The 20,754-nt window shown below is 31.4% G+C and overlaps 1 protein-coding gene across 4 annotated transcripts; it reads right to left on the reverse strand.

Moving 5' to 3' along the window:
• Positions 1-308: 308 nt before the first annotated feature.
• Positions 309-20,750, reverse strand: LOC111701660 (merlin). Of its 4 annotated transcripts, none has more exons than XR_002765248.1 (23): positions 20,553-20,750; positions 19,471-19,634; positions 18,820-18,900; positions 18,611-18,652; positions 18,336-18,407; positions 17,369-17,422; positions 16,884-16,961; positions 16,391-16,516; positions 16,142-16,210; positions 15,021-15,102; positions 14,549-14,624; positions 13,538-13,607; positions 13,026-13,112; positions 11,610-11,661; positions 9,979-10,073; positions 9,510-9,619; positions 7,781-8,266; positions 5,415-5,486; positions 4,667-4,707; positions 3,364-3,482; positions 2,706-2,789; positions 1,166-1,520; positions 309-402 (listed from the first exon to the last, which is right to left on the reverse strand). XR_002765248.1 is itself a non-coding variant. In XM_023473051.1 (22 exons), exons 2-22 carry the CDS (start codon positions 19,561-19,563, stop codon positions 1,473-1,475), a joined length of 2,037 nt encoding a protein of 678 aa, XP_023328819.1. In that variant the 5' UTR covers positions 19,564-19,634; positions 20,553-20,750; the 3' UTR covers positions 309-1,472. The 4 variants fall into 4 exon arrangements, 2 of the variants coding, with proteins under 2 accessions (XP_023328819.1, XP_023328817.1); XR_002765247.1 differs by having other exon boundaries at positions 309-440; XM_023473051.1 differs by having other exon boundaries at positions 309-1,520.
• Positions 20,751-20,754: the final 4 nt, after the last annotated feature.

A 20,754-nucleotide genomic window follows, 5' to 3' on the forward strand; every position in this document is an offset into this window, starting at 1 on the left:
GGAATTCCTCTAACAGATTTACCTCAAAACTTAGCCACGAAGAATCAGACTTTAAAATGAATGAATTTGTTAGATTAAATTTTGTTTTCAAATATAAAAACGATGATATCTTCTTCAATGTTTTAAACTTTTTCTTAAAAGGTTTAAAGAGTACCTTCGTAAATCGGACGTACCTCTAGAAGTGCACTTCAGATTAAAACGTCCGTTCCTTTCAGAGCCTTACTATAAATACTTCTGGAAAAAATAAAATCTGTACAGTTTGGCAATAGATCTAAAAATTCATAATTTTAAATAAAAAGAGAAAAATATAAGTTTGTGTAAAATATATTTCAACAATTAACAACTTTTTAAGATAAGGCACATTTATATCACACCACAATTATTAATGAATAATTAATAGATCTTAATGAAGATTTATGTTGATAAATCTAACTAGAGATCTATTTGGATAGATCTTACTGTAGATCTATTTGCATAGAGCTTACTGTAGATCTATTTGAATAGATTTTACTGTAGATCTATTTGAATAGATCTTACTGTAGATCTATTTGGAAAGATCTTTTACTGAAGATCTATTTGGATAGATCTTAATGAAGATTTATATTGATAGATCTAACTAAAGATCTATTTAGTTAGAACTTACTGTAGATCTATTTGGATAGATCTTTTACTGAAGATCTATAAGGATACATCTTAATGAAGATTTATATTGATAGATCTAATTAAAGATCTATTTGGATAGAGCTTACTGTAAATCTATTTGGATAGATCTTAATGAAGATTTATATTGATAGATATAACTAGAGATCTATTTGGATAGATCTTACTGTAGATCTTTTTGGATAGAGCTTACTGTAGATCTATTTGGATAGATCTTTTACTGAAGATCTATTTGGATACAGCTTACTGTGGATCTATTGAGATAGAGCTTACTGTAGATCTATTCGGATAGATCTTAATGAAGATTTATATTGATAGATCTAACTAAAGATCTATATTGAAAGATCTTATGTAGATCTATTTAGATAGATCTTAATGAAGATTGATATTGATAGATCTAACTAGAGATCTATATTGATAGATATTACTGTAAATCTATTTGCATAGATCTTAATGAAGATTGATATTGATAGATCTAACTAGAGATCTAGTTGGCTAGAATTACCGTTTTCTAATTCTAGAAGGAGACCCACAGAATAGTTTTACATAAAGACGACTGTAAGAATCAAGTTATAATTTTAAAAAGTCCACGGCGATTGTGCAGTGTTCAAAACCCTGTTTCCGCTTTGAAATTAATTTTCAATCTAATGGTAAAAATATTTTCTTAAAATATACTGATTGTTAAATGTCGTCTTACTATTAAACAGCCTTTTTGGTCTTGCTGATTTTTGGACAGATTTTTTGTAAAATAATTTTTTTTTGGAAAAACATCTAAATATTTGATATTAAAGCTTCATACATTTTGTTAGTTACTATTTGTATTGTTTATATAGTTGTATTATATTCTTGGTTCTATTCCTCTGTAAAAATATAACATTAAAAAATATTCATCATTAAAAAATAATTACAGCCATTTGTTATTTGAACATTTAACACGCGGTTAGTTCTGATATATAATAAAACACTTCTCTCAAGTATTTTATAATCAATAAATTTGAAAATAATTCGAAGATTATATAATCAATTATTTGGAGGTTTTGCAATCAATTCTCCGGAGATTTTGTAATCAATTCTCCGGATATTTTAAAATAAAAAATTCGGAGATTTTGTAATCAATTCTCCGGAGATTTTGTTATCAATTCTACGGAGATTTTGTAATCAATTCTCCGGAGATTTTGTAATCAATTCTCCGAAGATTTTGTAATCAATTCTCCGGAGATTTTGTAATCAATTCTCCGAAGATTTTGTAATCAATTCTCCGGTGATTTTGTAATCAATTCTCCGGAAATTTTGTAATCCATTCTCCGGACAGTTTAAAATAAAAAATTCGGAGATTTGATAATTAATTTATCAACTATTCGCTGCGGCTAGAGCTCTTCAAAGAAAGCTACACGTGACTGTGTGGATCCCCGTTTTACCTAAAAAATAACACTTAAAGGGACTGTTCGTGTATTTTAAACGTTAAGCTAAAATTATGAGAGATAAAAACAAAAAACAAAAAATAAAAACAGCAAGTTTTTGATCTTAATAATTCGTAAACGTAATTTTATGAGTATAATTTTTGATACTGATATGTTGATATATTCATATAATTTAATAATAATAATTTAATATAATATATTAATAAAATATATTAATTTTTTATCTAGTCAATAAATGAATCATCAGGAAATATTAAAAGTTATATCAGACGAATTGAAAATTATGAATTAGTAAATAAGTAAATTATAAATATTAGTTAGTAAATAAGTAAATCAAAAATATTAGTTGGTAAATAAGTAAATTAAAAAATTAATTATTAAACAATTTAAACCTTTCAAGAATCATTTGCATACACAAAATAATTGGTAAATGTAAAAAATTAATGGATAAATAAAATTTTAAAAATGAAAGAATGAACAATAAATGAATGAATTATGAATAGATGAATGCATGAACAAAAAATGAATACATTATGAATAATGAATGCATGAACAATAAATGAATGAATTACGAATAAATGAATGAATTATGAATAAATGAATGAATAAACAATAAATTATAACCTTCTGAATAGTTGAGTACTTATTGTCTCCCAGATGTTGTTGCTCTGAATGTAGTTTATCAAGTTCACTCATATTCTCATCAACCTGTACAACAGTACATAAAGAAAGTAGTGGGTACAAAAGTCACAATACTCAAGTGTGTACACTGATGATTTCAAGATCGGTAAGTACACCAGAGTTTAAAGAGTACAGTCAAAATGAACAACCTATGAGAGCTACATAAAAAGGTCAAACTTAAATAAGTGTACAAATGTCTATAATGTTTCCAGCAATTTCTACAGCTGTACAAAATACAATTAAATGATATAACATTCTTAGCTTAACATTATTACAGGTTTAATTTTGAATAAGTCACGATAAAAAGTCATTTAGGAAAGAGGCACTTGAGATATTTTTACTACAATTCTTCACTAAAAGAAATGGTCTAGTGCAAAAAAAGCCTTTAAAAAAATGTTTAATGGACAAAAAAATAATTGAAAGTCACTTGGGAAAGTGTTCTCTGAAATTTGTTCCCTCACGGACTAGCCCTTTGCTTGTTAATACGATGAAAATCATTCAAAATTGTCGGCCATCTTGAATGTGATCAGCTGATGCTGAATGTAGGCCATCTTGGAAATCAACAGCTGACCCTTAATTGTCGGCCATCTTGAATAATTACCTTGAGTTCGTCAATCTCTGATTTGAATGTGATTAGCTGATCTTGAAGAGTTTTACTCTTCTCCAAATACTGCCAGCGTTCTCGCTCAATCTCAAGGGACAACGCCTCCATGTCGTTTTCTAAATACCAGGGATCAATATTTTAAAGGGACTATAGGCGTAATTTCAAGTAACCCTTCATTTGTAGAGTGGCATATCTGATTCACAACAGTGCCCTTTTAAATGTCATCTAATTGACAATGAGGAATAAATTGCAGTTTTTAGAACTAAAGAAATGTGCAAATTCTAATAATTTCCTTTTTAAATTAATCATAATTATAAATATACAAGTCTCTGTTTTAGAGTAAAATAATAAAAACATTATTAAATAATCAAAGGGGATGGTGGAGTTGGCACATTTGATGTAGGGGGGGGGGGCCCTGCCTTCATTTTTGGTTCAAATCTTCCAATTTTTTGGGTGCACGCCTAATTAGTGATCGAAATTCCTAAAATAAAATCAAATTGAATTTTAATGACCTCTAATGACCTCTAATGACNTGAACCAAAAATGAAGGCAGCCCCCCCCCCCCTACATCAAATGTGCCAACTCCACCATCCCCTTTTAACTAAATAACTAAAAAAATTATTTAAAAGTGACATCGCTTAATAACTAAAAGTCAACTTCATTGTAGACGACGGAAAGTAAAATAATATGCGATTTAAAATCGTTAATTTTCATGGCAACACTTGAATATGAACGATTTTTTGTCGAAAATATAAGCGATAATTAGTATTTTCAGTCTAAGCTTTGGTAGCACTTGGCAGCTACCAACTTCTGCTGCCTCATAAGCGATTTTTTGTCGTAAGTAAGAAAGCGTAAATGAGGGATGAATATGAGCAATTATTTGTCTCTTCATGTTCATAGTTTTTTTTTGTCGCTAAATCAGCGGCCATCTGCATCTGCTGCCGATTAGGCGATATTTTATCGTCTGAATTTGATTTTCAAATTTCAAATCAAATGAAATCATTTATAAGGCCACAAGTTTGAAACAGACATTTTAATAGAATAACATATATATATATATATATCTTCCTTGTCCTATTAGGACAAAACACTGTGTAGTGTCTATATATATATATCATATATATCATATATATACATATATATAAATATATTGTGTCCGGGGAGCTACACGATATAGAGTGCATGTGGGGGATAACAATAATAAACTAAATAATTTTATAAAATAAATTTCTGTTTGTTTTGCTGTTTAATAAAGTATTTGAGAAGATTAAAAAAAATAAAAATGAAAAAAATAAACTACCTGTCATTAATTCATGGGAAACAGACGAGGATAAATCAAACCTAAAATATAAATGAAAAAAATTAGCAACATAAAATTAAAATTTTTGATTTTATAATTTAAAACCGATCGCTTCATCAAGATATCCACTGTGGACATTTTTATTTCTTCTTAATCCGCTTTTTTCCCTTATTTTGGATATTTGTAAAGCCCAAAATTTCAAATTTCCCGGCTTCTGATTGGCTCTTTGGTTTCCACAATTTTCACTCGGATTGGTTGCATTTTAGTTACTGTCCTGGATACAAACTAAAGATTAAATAATTTTAAGATAAAGCATGAGATAAAGCATTGATCTCGATATCCGCAATTCTAAAGTTTTCAGCTCCTGAGTAATAACAATGTACAACATTAAAATGTGGCAAAAACTTTACTGGATATCATCTTCTTATAAACTTAATCAAAACTTTACAGTATATATTCTTCTTAAAAACTATACAGAATATCCTCTTCTTATAAACTTGATCGAGAAAAAAATTCTTTATTTATTGAGAAATTGAAATAAAAACGTGTATAACAATTCTTTTAAAATAATAAAAAAATTGAAAATATGAAAAATCACATAAATAGTAGGATTACAATTACAGATATTCAATTGTGTTCTATGTACCTAAAACTAACAGTTGGGGGTCCCTTAACACAGACAAACAATCTTTCTTACAGACAAACGCACATTTCGGATGGGGTCAGTTTCCATAATAATGTAATGTACCTGTGGGCGTAGGCTGGTATGGACAGGTTGGGAACAGAGAAATGACTTAGATGCCTTCCATTAAAACCATTACTAAAAACAGAGTTAACATTTTATTTTCAAATGTAACTAGCTTTTAGGGCGCGAATATTCTCGTTTTCTGTTTTTAATTTTGACTCAATCTGAGATTATATTTTCGTGCATTTTCAAAATTTTACAAAATTTTTTTGAAATTTTTATAATTTTGAGCTTCCATAAACCTTTACTCGGGTCATGTGAGGTCCCACAAAAAATTTGGGAACCACCGGTTTAGCCGTTTTGACGTTATTGGATACAAACCTACAGACAGACAAGCAAAGTAAATTTATACTGGGCGCGAAGCCCATTTTCTTTTTCATTTGTTAACATTTTCTCGTTGAATACATTGTAAAACAAGAACAAAAGATTCGCAGAATAAATCGTGGATTTTCAAAAATCGAATTTTGTTTCAAGAAAATTTTTTTTAATTCGGGCATCCACAAACCATCCCTTGGGTCAAGTGAGGGTCAGTTGTTTTGACGTTTATTGGATACAATCAAAAAGACAGACAAGCAAAGAATATATATTATATATAGATTACAAGGCATTTAGGGCGCTTCGCGCCCATCTTCTATTTCAACTTTTAATTGTGGCTTTTTCTTTGAGCATTAATTTCATAATATCTTTTCGTGCCTTTTCAAAATTTTACAAATAAAATTTTTTAAGCACAAATTTTTGAAATTTTGAATATTCATAAACCTTCCCTGGGGTCACGTGAGGTCCCACAAAAAATTTGGGCCCGTTCGGTTTAGCCGTTTTGACGTTTATTGGATACAAACAAATAAACAGACACCGACACAAGCTAAACTTATATGGATGCAATATATAGATTTTGAAATAATAATAATGTTTGAATATTTCCCTCACGGTTTAAAACCTTTCAAACCCAAATATCATTCATGTCTCCCCTAAAAATAATTTTTTTCTCTAATTGAAGGAAAAAACATTCTTGATATATTGAAAACTCTGGAATAAAAACGTAATAATAACAGTAGCAATCAATCCAAAAGTAATATTTCTATGCACTCTTGGGCAGGTGCCTAAAATCTAGATGAGAGTCTAAGGAAAGGGGTTTGTCAACATTTTGTAAAACAGAAAATTTAAAAAAATTCATTAAATGTCAGATTTAAGTGGTAACTACAGGATGAGCATTTAATGACTACCAAAAATATTAAATATAGCGATCTGAGGATTTAATTGATATTTTGTTTTGAACATAGGTTTTATATTATCTACTAAATGATCAACTAAATGATCTACTTAATGATCTAGTAAATGATCTACTAAATAATCTACTTAATGATCTACTAAATGGTCTACTAAATGATCTTCTAAATAATCTACTAAATAATCTACTAAATGATCTACTAAATGATCTACTAAATGATCTACTAAATGATCTACTAAATGATAAACAGATTCCAGCTCAAGGGAAATGCCAGACAAACTCTGCAGAATTATCGTAAAGTCGTCTCTGAAGAATCATACTTTCTGAGTAAACATGTGCCTGCTATCCAGCTAGTATCCTTATACTACCTCATATTTAGCTAGTATGCTTATCCTACCTGATATCCAGTTTTAGTGTCCTTCTACTACCTGATATCCAGCTAGTATCCTTCTACTACCTACTACCTAATATCCAGATAGTATCCTTTTAGTACCTGGTATCGTTCTACTACCTGATATCCAGCTAGTATCCTTCTACTACCTGATATTTAGCTAGTATCCTTATTCTACTACCTGATATCCAGCTAGTATCCTTCTACTACCTACTACCTAATATCCAGATAGTATCCTTTTAGTACCTGGTATCGTTCTACTACCTGATATCCAGCTAGTATCCTTCTACTACCTGATATTTAGCTAGTATCCTTATCCTACCTGATATCCAGCTTTAGTGTCCTTCTACTACCTAATATCCAGATAGTATTCTTTTAGTACCTGGTATCGTTCTGCTACCTGATATCCAGCTGTAGTATCTTACTACTACCTGATATCCAGCTAGTATCCTTCTACTATCTGATATCCAGCTAGTATCCTTATCCTACCTGATATCCGGCTAGTATCCTTCTACTACCTGATATCCAGCTAGTATCCTTCTACTACCTGATATCCAGCTAGTATCCTTCTACTATCTGATATCCAGCTAGTATCCTTCTACTATCTGATATCCGGCTAGTATCCTTCTACTACCTGATATCCAGTTAGTATCCTTCTACTACTTGATATCTAGCTGGTATCCTACTACTACCTGATATCCAGCTAGTATCCTTCTACTACATGGTATCCAGCTAGTATCCTTCTACTACCTGATATCCAATGCTGACTGGGTGAGTTCCTCATTCTGAAGATGTAAAGAGAACTGGTTTCCATGGTGTCCCTGATTCCCCTGATCAAAACTCTGGTTCCTCAGTTCATGAATAAATTCTGGAGACAGATTTGAACCTTGTCTCCGCTCCATGTCCCCCGGAGAGTACCCGTTCCTCTGCCAGGAGTTCCCTGTATTCCAGGAGGGAGCCGGAGTACCCCCTGAACCTCCTGTAGGCGAACCTTTCATCTCTGTTACAGAGATATTCAAGAACTCAAGAAGTTTGTTTTTTGCTTCCTTCTCCGCCTCCCTAGCCTGCTGAACCTCCAGGCGGAGGTTCTCCGCCTCGTTCTTCCGCCGCTCAGCGTCCTCTAGTATCCGGCGCATGACCAGCTCACTCTCACGTGACTTCCTCTCCATATGCTGCCTCTCCTCCTCAGTTTTAATTACAGAAACCTTGATCCTCTGTACCTCAGCTTCAGCCTCACTAGATAGATAGATAGATATATAGAGAAAAAGAGATAGCAAAATATATAGCTAGATAGTTTAATATGACAAATAAATAGCTAGTTAGATAGTAAAATTTGATAGATTGATAGTTAGAAATAACAGATACTTAGCTAGATAGGTAGTAAGATTCGATAGATAGATAGTTAGATATAACAGATGAATAGCTTGATTTATTGATAGATAGATAGTAAGATATAACAGATACATAGCTAGATAGATAATAAGATTTGTTGGATAGATAGATATAACAGATACAGAGCTAGATAGATAGTAAAATTTGATAAACAGATAGTTAGAAATAGCAGATAGATATCTAGATAGTAAGATATAGATAGTTAAATATACAAAATACATAGAATGAATGAATAACTAAATGAATTAATAAACGTATGAATAAATGAATGCATGCAGAAATCAATGGTAGAATGAATCACCTAGCTTTCTACTAGCTTTCTTCCTGATGTGCTACGATAGACTTTAAGAATTAATGAATAGATGAATAGCTTCTTGATGAGTTACCATAGACTTCATGATTTAATGAAAAGACATACAGATAGACAGATAACGGAATATATGAATATATGAATATATGAATATATGAATATGTGAATAAATAAATGAATGAATAACTAAGTTAATGAATAAAAGAAAAGACGAATAAATGAATGAAAGAATGAATGCATAAATTGATGGTTTAATGAATCATCTAGTTTTCTGTTGAAGCAGTATAGCTTCTTGAGCAAGTGGAAAGATGAATGAATGAATGGAAAGATTATGGAATGAATGAATGAATGTATCACCTAGCTTTCTGCTGAAGTAGCATAGCTTCTTGATGAGCTACCATAGACTTCATGATTTAATGAAAAGACAGACAGATAGATAAATAAAGGAATTTATGAATATATGAATATATGAATGAATAAATGAATGAATAACTAAGTGAATGAACAACTAAGTGAATGAATGAATGAAAGGATGAATAAATGAATGAATGAATGAAAGAGTGAATGTATAAATTTATGTTTAAATGAATCACCTAGCTTTCTGTTGAAGCAGCATAGCTTCTTAAGTGGAAAGATGAATGAATGAATGGAAAGATTATGGAATGAATGAATGAATGTATCACCTAGCTTTCTGTTGAAGCAGCATAGCTTCTTGAGTAAGTGGAAAGATGAATGAATGAATGGAAAGATTATGGAATGAATGAATGAATGTATCACCTAGCTTTCTGCTGAAGTAGCATAGCTTCCTGATGAGCTACCATAGATTTCTCAGCCAGGAGTTCAGCACTCTCTTCACTTCGCTGTAGCGCTTCCTTAGCTTGTCTAACCTAGATAGATAGATAGATAGATAGATAGATAGATAGATAGATAGATAGATAAAGGAATATATGAATATATGAATATATAAATATATGAATATATGAATCTATAAATACATATAAATACAAAAACAAACAAACAATCAACCATCATTCCGTAGAGTCAGGGCTGAGACCTCATCAAAAATAGCCACAATGGAATAAATGAACAAATGAATAGGTGAGTAAGTGAATGAATGAATGAATGAATGAATTAATGAATGAATAAATGAATGAATGAATGAATAAATGAATGAAAGGATGAATGAATGAATGAACGAATGAATGAATGAATGAATGAAAGGATGAATTAATGAATGAACTACTACCTCCTCCTGGTATTGTATAAGCCTTGTCTCCAAGGCTGCCTTCTCTCTCTCCACCTCTTCTCTCAGCTGCTTCTCACGTGCTAGTTTACTCCGCTCTACAAGGTCATAGGTCGTGTCAGAAAGTACAAGTGAGGTCAAAGAATACTAGGGAGGTCAAATAGTACAAGTAAGTGGTCAAAGAGTACAAGCAAGGATCGAAAAGTGCAGGTAAGTGGTCAAAGAATCCTAGTAAAATAGTACAAGTGAGGTCAAATAATACAAACAAGGTCAAATAGTACAACAAAATGATTTAAAAAGAGTAAAGTAAAAATAGATCAGTACAAATTAGGGGTCAAAGAATACAAGAGAAGTCAAATAGTACAATATAGATGAAAAAGTACAGCTAAGGTCAAATAGTACAAGTGAGGTCAAATAGTACAAGAAAGGGTAAAATAGTACAAGTAAGGGTAAGGTCAAATAGTACAAGTGAGGTCAAATAGTACAAGAAAGGTCAAATAGTCAAAGAGAAATATATTAGAGTGGAATTTAGACAATCCCTCGGTATGAATTTCGCCAGTCCCTTTCAGCCTGAAAGGGAGTCAAAGTGTACAAATCATGTAAATGTTCACAAATTATATGCAGTAGAGTACATTAATACAATATGTTCCCTTGACTATCCATTTTAATTTCGAATTTTTTAAAGCTGGTAAATAAACTTTTTAAAATGAATTAGGTGAATAAAAACATCATTTTATTTTTAGTTAAAACGGGAAATCATCGTTTTTTTTTTTTTAGTAAATTCCACTCTAATATATATTCTATTCTCTTTGCAAATAGTTCACGTGAGGTCAAATAGTAAAAGTGATGTAAAAAGGTACAAGTGAGGTCAAATATTAAAAGTGAGGTCAAATAGTACTAGTGAGGTCAAATAGTGCAAGTAAGGATCGAAAAGTACAAGTAAGGGGTCAAAGAATGCTTGTTTGGTTAAAAAGTACAAGTAAGAACAAATAGTACAAGTAAGGGTCAAATAGTACAAGTAAGGGTCAAATAGTACAAGTAAGGGTAAAATAGTACAAGTAAGGGTCAAAGGATACAAGTAAGGGTCAAAGAATACAAGTAAGGATCAAATCAAAGAGTTCAAGTAAGGGTCAAAGAATACAATTAAGGATCAAAGAGTACAAGTAAGGGTCAAGGAGTACATGTAAGGGTCAAGGAGTACATGTAAGGGTCAAGGAGTACATGTAAGGGTCAAGGAGTACATGTAAGGGTCAAGGAGTACATGTAAGGGTCAAGGAGTACATGTAAGGGTCAAGGAGTACATGTAAGGGTCAAGGAGTACATGTAAGGGTCAAGGAGTACATGTAAGGGTCAAGGAGTACATGTAAGGGTCAAGGAGTACATGAAAGGGTCAAAGAGTACATGAAAGGGTCAAAGAGTACATGAAAGAGTCAAAGAGTCCATGTTAGGGTCAAAGATAAAAATAAGGGTCAACGAGTACAAATAAGGGTCAAAGAGTACAAATAAGGGTCGAAGAGCACAAATAAAGGTCAAAGATTACAAATAAGGGTCAAAGATTACAAATAAGGGTCAAAGAGTGCAAATAAGGATCAACGAGTACATGCAAGGGCCAAAGAGAAATTTGCAATTAATACCTATTTGTCGTCTCAGCTTTTCTTCTTTAGCCTGAGCTTTCATTTGCTGAACCTATAAACAAGTATGTTGAGGAAAAAATAAAGTTTAATAAAAAACAATTAGGACTGAGCTCCATTTTAAAATTAGTGGTATTTCAGTAAAAAGGTGAACAATCACTTTAATTTTATAGGAACCCAGCTTTGCAAGGAAGTAAAACCTGCTCCTTTACCGAGTTCCCCAATCAAAATGTTAGGCAAACCAGTCAAAGAGTTTACAGGGTATGATCGGACAATGATAAGAACAAAAGAACAGACAGATATTAGTACTTCTTTAACTATTAACAACATATATATTGAATGATGGATTGTCTGCTAATTATATAATTTTGTGTGGGACCTCACATGACCCCAGGGAAGGTTATGGATGCTTCGAATTGAAAAAAAAGTTTTCTCCAAAAATGTTGATCTTCGTAAAATTTTGAAAATCCACAGAAACAAAATTTTAAACCAACTAATTTTTTATTATTGTTTTTCGAAGAGAAAATGCTGAAAGATTAAGAAACAATCAAAAGAAGATGGGCGCGAAGCGCCTTAATAGACTATTAAAAATATTAAATTGTAATCTCTGTCTGTTTGTTTGGATGTCCAAGCATAATTCATGAACCTATGGACCGATTTGCCTCAAATTCTAATTGGGTAACTCGGTAAAACCACAGGAATGGTTTTAGCCTGGTTTAAAAATTCTAAGTTGAGTCGGTTGAAAAATTCAAGCAAAGCTAGGTTTCCTAGATATTTTTATCTAAAGGGTTATTTACAAAGGACAAGACTTCAGAGACGTTTGTACAGAACTTATACCGGATGTTTCATTGTATTCATAATTCCCTGCAACTAACTTTTGCCTAATCATCAAATAAGCCATGAAAAGATTATATTCAAGTTAACCTTAGAATCGTCAAGTTTAAATGGTTAAATGTCGTCTTTTCAGTCTCATCCTTTGTGGGTAACCCTGTATATATTTACAGATACAGTGTGTCCCAATACACATGGGAATTCTGTGACGAATTCGATATCGTCTTTTTGAATAATTCTTTGATTTAGTATAGTGATACCTACTGAGAAAGCTGTAATCTGTAATAGTTTCGTCTGCTATGTTCACATTATGTTTGTTTATGTTTTGATTGCATACGGTTGTACTTAGTAAAACAAGAAAATTGCAGTGTACAAACAGAGTAAACATGTCCGTCTTCACTGTTCATCTTACTGAGACATTTTAGGCACATCTTTACAGTCTTTTACCCTTTTCATAAAATAAACTCTAGCAGACATAATAATATTATGGCTTTTGAAATTAGGTATTACAATGCTTATTCATAACAAAGACGATATCGAATTCGTCACTGAATTCCCATGTTTTTTGGGACACCCTGTAGTAAATACCTCCATTGTGTCGGGCTTCCGTCGTTTCATGAATAAATCATGGTTTCCAATACATAAATCAAGGATCAGTTTATTCATTCGCAATTTCTAAATATCACAATTATAAATTAATGCTGAAAGCAGAGAGGAGAGAGGAGGAACAGATTTTATGAAAAAAAAACATTCTACACCCCCTCCCCCCGTCCCCTCTCATATATTTTGGGTAACCAACGCAAGTCGATTTTACTTACGCACAATTGCGGGCTCTTTAATTGCGCACATTACGAGAACACATACTCGCAATTCCGCACAGTTTCGAGCGATTCAACGCAACGGAATTCCGATTAGAAGCCCTACTCACATTACATAGAATTTTTTTAAGGGGTTATTTTTAAAAATCAAAATTCTGTAGAAATTTCATTTGTAGGTTAAAGCTAGTTTTTGAGAAGATTAATCTATATTATTGAAAAGAAGCAAAGTTTCCCTTGTGATATTAATCTTAAAAATCTTTTTTTTAATATTTAAAAGTTTACCTTTGAGTAGAAAGTAAAGTTTGAGGAGGATTTATCAACGGTTTTTATTATAAATTTCTTATCATCAAAACTATACAAACCAATCATTGTAATTAAGCACATTTTATAGATATTCCAATCCATTCTTTATTTCTTTGGAATATCTTTATTTCCAATCCATTCTTTATTTCTTTGGAATATCTTTAATTCCAATCCAATCTTTATCTTTCTAGCATTACTTTGTAAAAAATTATTTATGACCCACCTATTGTGTCCAATTTAAAAAAAATTCCCTGATATCAATGAACATTTTTATAATAATAATAATAATAATAACCTCTATATTATTAGGAAAATTTGTGTCCGCCAATTGCCAAGTTATAAAAGATTAGATTTTTTTGTAACAAAATTTTTTCATACGGTTTTACTCTTTTATTTTTACCGTTTCCTCAGTTTTTAAAACAATAATTGATAGTATGGAACCCATCAAATAGATTCTAGTACAATAGATGGCAACGTAGAACTTGTACACTCTCAGTACAGCTGTATTCTTACGTCACAAGTGTCAACTCTGTTTATGTGTCCGACAAAATTAATAGAAATAGTGATAATCTTAGAATTTTTTAATCTTGGAAAACATGTCAAATAATGTGAGAAAATTTCGTTTTCCTTGTTATATTTGACACTTGGTACGTTGGGTATGGTTGGTCTTTTTCTCTGTTGCCACCTATTGTACTTTGGGACCCATTATTATTTGTATAGTATTTACCTTCAAAGAACTGTGGAATAGGAAGACGACATTTTAGTAACCTTAATAGTATTTTATGTTTTTATAAAACAAATATTTTTACCAGTAGCAGCTACTCTCACCAACTTTTAAAGTGAAATGGGTCTTTGTACACTGTACAACTGCTGTGCTTTATGTTCATTGAACTTGAGCCTAAAAGAAGTTTTCCTATTCCGCAGTTTTATAGGCCCCACTGTACGTTCTTTAATTTTTCCTTTTCTTTTAAATCCTTTAGATTGGTTTGCCTGATGTTTCTGATCTCGGACCAGGGAAACATGATTTTTGGAGTTAACTTATTCTCATTTTCGTAAATATTTAAACCTGGGGCGCCATACATTTATGCCAATTTCAATTATGCCAGTGAGAGAAATTCAATGTACTATATTTGACATTTAAAAATTAAGGGCGAAATTTTTTTTAACCGAAGTAATAATAAATACTTTTGTTCAGCTTAGCACACCTAGCTCTGTGCAGCATATTTGAATATGATTGAGAAAGGTTTCGCCCTTAATTTAATGGTTTAATCATTCCGAACAGTTTCAGAAATGGTTCTAAATTGTCTTTATGGAACCAAATTGATTCGGAGGAAATTAGTAACCCTACTTCAGCGGCTAGAAATATAATTGATGCGAATCAAAAAGAGAGATGTTTAAATGGTTAAGTTAAAAAATGAAACCAAAGAAAATTAAAACTAAAAAAATTGAAATAGAAATGTTCCTAGATTTGTGACACCCAACCATAGATCTGATTCCTTCTTGTTAAATATCTGGAAATAGTTAACACCGCACATGTCTAGATCCTGGAATATTAGTTTATACCGCACATATCTAGATCCTAGAGTATTAGTTTACACCGCAAATATCTAGATTCTAGAATATTACTTTCAACCGCACATGTCTAGGTCATAGAATATTAGTTTACACCGCACATATCTAGATCCTAGAATATTAGTTAAAACCGCACATATCTAGATCCTAGAGTATTAGTTTACACCGCACATGTCTAGATCCAAGAATATTAGTTTACACCGCCAATATCTAGATCCTAGAATATTAGTTTACACCGCAAATATCTAGATTCTAGAATATTACTTTCAACCGCACATGTCTAGGTCATAGAATATTAGTTTACACCGCACATATCTAGATCCTAGAATATTAGTTAAAACCGCACATATCTAGATCCTAGAGTATTAGTTTACACCGCACATGTCTAGATCGTAGAATATTAGTTAATACCGCACATGTCTAGGTCATAGAATATTAATTTACACCGCAAATGGCGCACATGTCTAGATCCTAGAATGTTAGTTTACACCGCACATGTCTAGATCCTAGAATATAATAATCCAGGACTTAAACATGTGCGGTGTAAATTAATATTCTAGGATCTAGACATGTGCGGAGTAAACTAATATTCTAAGACCTAGACATGTTCGGTGTAAACTAATATTCTATGACCTAGACATGTGCGGTGTAAACTAATATTCTATTACCTAGACATGTGCGGTGTAAACTTATATTCTAAGACCTAGACATGGGCGGTTTAAACTAATATTCTAGGATCTAGACATGTCTAGATCCTAGAATATTAGTTTACACTGCACATGTTTAAGTCCTGGAATTAACAATGCTTTGAATTAATTACAAGTTTAGAAGCAAACAAATTTGGCAAACTCTCGATTTGTTTAAATATTTAAGTGTTTCTGCTTTTTGAAAGCTAGGAAGAAATCAAAAAGGAATAGAAAGTCGTCTTTAGTGTATTGATATATACGACGATGACTGTAGTTTACACCGTACATGTCCAGGGGAGGGGGAGGAAAAATGTTTTAAACATACCTGTGCTATTTTCAAGTATTCCATCTCAGCCTCATCTCGAGACATTCCCCTATGGTCTGCATACCAAACCTAGTTTATTAAATCCTGTACTGGTTTACCTACAAAGGATGGGACTTCAATGACAACAGTGGTTAGGAGCCATTTAATTTTGATGCGGAACCCTATCCGGATCCTGGATCCGCGCTGGATTTGGATCCAGGTTATTTCTTTTAAAATTTAATGAATTTGAATCGATTTTATTCGATTTACCTTAATTCTTTCCTCCCACATCTCCCGTGTCATCTTATACTGATCAATTACACGTTGGGGCAGGAGATCTTCGTTAGCAAGTAGTCCAGGTTGGTAGCTAGCTTCATCATAGTCCCCATACTTAGCCTGACAGATTAATCATTAAAGTATAGTCCAGGTTGGTAGCTAGCTTCATCATAGTCCCCATACTTAGCCTGTCAGATTAATCATACAAGGGACTTCGAAGTAATCTCTATTTAAAATGGGGCATGCCCGATTTACAACGGTACCCTTTATCCCTGAAATTGGTTAAAAACGCGGAAGATATCGTCGCTTTACAAGATCTGAAACGAGTTGAATTCTGATAATTTCCTCTATTGTTTCCGCAGCAGAACCCGTAAGTCACATTTGCAACCAAATTTGATTTCAACATCATACCTTTGTATTTTTGTAAGTCCCTAGACCCTAATCATCAGTTTCTGTTAACTTACACAATAAACCCCAGTGTACTGACCTGTACTGCATAGCTGGCGAGCAGTACACTAGCTTCAGGAGGACAGTATATATCCATGTTCAGTATGGATTGTTTAACCTGTACATAAAATACATATTGTATACATATACATAAAATTGCAGATATAGAAGACATTGTGCCAAAAATACAAGTTCACATTTTGATGGGATTAATTGGTTGATGGGTGGATAAATAGATATTTGATAATATTTGAACTATTTTTAAACTATATTTATAAACATTCAGGGTTGTTCTGCTTTTAGGAGACTCAAAAAAATCTCCGACAAAAATTCGAAATTCTTTTCTTTTCAGATTCCTTTTCTATCGTTCGTTAACATGATTTTGAAATTCGTTCAGGCTTATGAATGGATGAATGGATGGCTGGGTGGGTTTTTGGGTGGGTTGGTTGGTCGGTTGATTGCCTGATTGATTGATTGATTGGTGGATTGATTGATTGATGGATTGATTGATTGATATATAGTAACCTGTAGAAAGAAAAGATGTTGAGTTATTTCTTGAACAAGCTCCTCAGAAACATCCTGCAATATTCATTTCATTAAAACCTTTGGTTTTGTAATATATAAATATATAAATATATAAATATATAAATATATAAATATATAAATATATAAATATATAAATATATAAATATATAAATATATAAATATATAAATATATAAATATATAAATATATAAATATATAAATACATAAATTTATAAATAGATATTTGATAATATTTGAACTAGAGATGGCCAACGTTTTTATTTATTTTTAAACATTCAGGGTTGTTCTGCTTTTAGGAGACTTGACAACAATTTTCAGATTTTTTTTTTTGAAATTATGCAAAAAATTGACTCTGAAAGAAGATATAAAGCTGAAGCTGAATGAAGCAAATTAAATCGTTCTTTAACAAATGATTTTAAAATTTGTTCAGTCAACTTCTGCCTAAGCCCACATTTAGTATAGTTTATGATGTAAGGAAAGTAAACTTTATTAAAATATAATTTTGATAAAATTCTCAGATTTTTTTTTGAGTCTCCTGAAAAAAACCCCTCAACATGTTAAAAATTGAAAAAACAACGAAGCATAATCCTAATTAGAATATTCTTAATTTATATGTAAAAAACATTTAGATAAATGGTGAGTCTTAGATTAAAGTTTGGTTATTTTCTTCTTTTTTTATTCTTAGTTTGTTTTGTGTTTTACATAATTGTCCTTAAAATTTTGCCAATGACAATCTAAAAAATAGTTTTTATATTTTGATTTATCATAAAACCAGTATTAAATTTTTGTTATAAAATAATATGGTTGTTTTTATATAGAATTGAGAAATACATGTAATATATCGAAATATATTTTCCTGGAGTTCCATCAAGTTTTTTTTTCAAGCAGTCAAAACTATCTTTCCCAAGGGAATAGTTACATAAATGGTTGGTTAGATAGATAATTACCTCTGGATAGAATTTGGCCAGGAAGAGGAACTGAACAGGGGAATGACTAAGTATATCCGGCTGATCCATCACCTAGATAGATGGATAGACAGAGAGAAAAATAGATAGAAAAATAGATAGAGAAATAGATAGATATATAGATAGATAATGATAGATAGAAAAATAGATAGAAACATAGATAGATAGATAGTTTGATTAATAGATAAAAAGATGGATATATATCTAGTTAACAATGTTAACAATTTGTATAATTATCGTTTTGCTGTAATTTTTACCTTTTTGTCTAATTTCAACCAGGCAATATAATTCTTGCAATCCTAAAACAATAAATAAATAAAATTTTGAAAATCTGAATGGGTGTTAAATATCTTTTATAATGAACAGGGTAGAAAATATAATTTGATTAAAAATAATTTTGATTTAAGTCAGTTTATTAAGGTTCAAATAAATTGTTTTTGGTTAACCACAAAAAATAATTTTTAACCTGAAACTGAAGACCGAAATACCAAGTTTCACGCAAACCGATAGTTCTACATACTAGATCAAAGAGTTCCTGGCCAGTAGCCTAAATATAGATAGATAGATAAATAGATATGATTGATAGATAGTTCTATGTTCAGTTTTTTGCCAGAATTATATTTATTTAGATTATAAATAGAAACATAAGTCGGATCTTTAGATAGATAGATCTTAAAGAATTGATATTCTATTTATATATGGAATTTAACGGCGTAGATTATTATATATATATATATATATATATATAGGATACTTCATAATAAATGTATACATACATATTTGTGACCTTACAATACAGAGTTAAATGCACGATACTCAACCCTTTACAATTTTGCCTGATTAGCAATAAAGAAGTTACCGTCGAAGTTTTCTATCTGAAAACGTGTTTAATCCTGCCGATTTCATTTGTTGTTTCTGCCACATGAATGCGCCAATCGTTTTGATTGATAAAACCAAAACATCAATTATCAGATAGAAAACGGTACAGATTAAAAGAGTACAGTTGTGACTCGGACATGACCCTCTTTTTTAAAAGGAGAATAACAGAAAATAAAATTACGTCTTTAAAATGCATAATAATAAATATGAAGCTAAAAATATCTAAGTTTGATTTTACCTTATAATCGAGACTGAACTCTAGTTCTGCGTCCATCGTACTGATTTTAACAGGGATAACCTTTCCCGTCTTCTTCCGTCGAAATAAACTCATCTTGATTGATTGATCGTTGAACAGGTTTATTGATTGATTGAATAATTGTCAGGATTAGTGTATAGAAAAGCCTGGTTAGAGTATAAATATTAAAAGGAATACAGGGAGACTCAACTAGACCAACATCAAAATACAAATAACCTTTTTGGTTATATTCCGTTTAGGATTCATTTAACTCTTCATATCTCAATTTATTGCTCCATTTTTGCCAATTGGCATCATAAAGTTTGTCCCCCCCCCCCTCTTATGATCAAAATATGTTTATTTCTAAAGAACATTTGATTTTAAGCAAAGAGGGAAGGAGGCCAAATTTTGTCTCCTATAAAAGTAATAAAATAACTTTCTAAACATCTAGAGAATAAGACGATTGGCTTAACTTAGTTTAAGCTGTTCCCAAAGCCCCAAAATCAATGTGGTTAAAATTGCATACAAAACTATAACTACAAGTTTGAATACAATTATTTACAACTACTTAACAAGGAGGTTTAAAGTCAATTTTTCTTTACCAAGACTTCCGAACTTCCGAAAAAATAGTTGAATACTAATCCGCGAATTTTTCAATGAGAACTTTGCAAAATTTGTATTTATTTTACTACAACCAGGCTTTATAGGCGCCCATCTTCTTTTTTACATGTTATTTGTGGCTCTATCTGTGGTCATCTGTTCTTTTGAACAATTTAAAACAAAAACAAACAAAAATTCGATAATTTATTAATTTTTTTCGCGCATTTTCATAATAACTGTAGAACACAAATTTTTGTAATTTTGAGCATCCATGAAACTTCCCTGGGGTCATGTAAGTCCCACACAAAATTTGGGTCCAATCGGTTCAGCCGTTTTAACGTTTAAACGAACAGACAAGCAAAGTATATGGAAAGATTGTTCCAAAGGGAGGACAATAAGTGACTTAAGTTCCTAACGTCCCTCTGTTGGGGTAATGTTGAGTGAAAGGCGGTAAAAACAATAGTTTTCAGAATATTTATACTTTCCTTCATCAAAAGTTAACTTCACAGAATTCATTTTTGATAATTTTTTCAATGTTTCGAGACTGCATGTTCATGTTGTATACTATGACAGTAATATAAAATTAATCAGTTTCTAGAGTCTAAATTCATTGTCTTCATTGCTGATCTGGAATACGTGATATCAATACAAAAACGGATTATTTCAGTTGATTTTCACTATTTTTAT

This window comes from Eurytemora carolleeae, unplaced genomic scaffold (assembly GCF_000591075.1).
Source record: "Eurytemora carolleeae unplaced genomic scaffold, Eaff_2.0 scaffold294, whole genome shotgun sequence".
NCBI classification, from domain to species: Eukaryota; Metazoa; Arthropoda; class Copepoda; order Calanoida; family Temoridae; genus Eurytemora; species Eurytemora carolleeae.

Excerpts from the sequence above, each read along its gene's own strand:
- LOC111701660 (XM_023473049.1), bottom strand. The coding sequence starts at position 19,563 with ATGAGTTTATTTCGACGGAAGAAGACGGGAAAGGTTATCCCTGTTAAA. Across the intron at positions 18,901-19,470 it reads AGTTCAGTCTCGATTATAAG|GCTACTGGCCAGGAACTCTT; the intron begins GTAAAATCAAAC and ends ATCTATATTTAG. Across the intron at positions 10,074-11,609 it reads AAAGCTGAGACGACAAATAG|AGCGGAGTAAACTAGCACGT; the intron begins GTATTAATTGCA and ends ATGACCTTGTAG.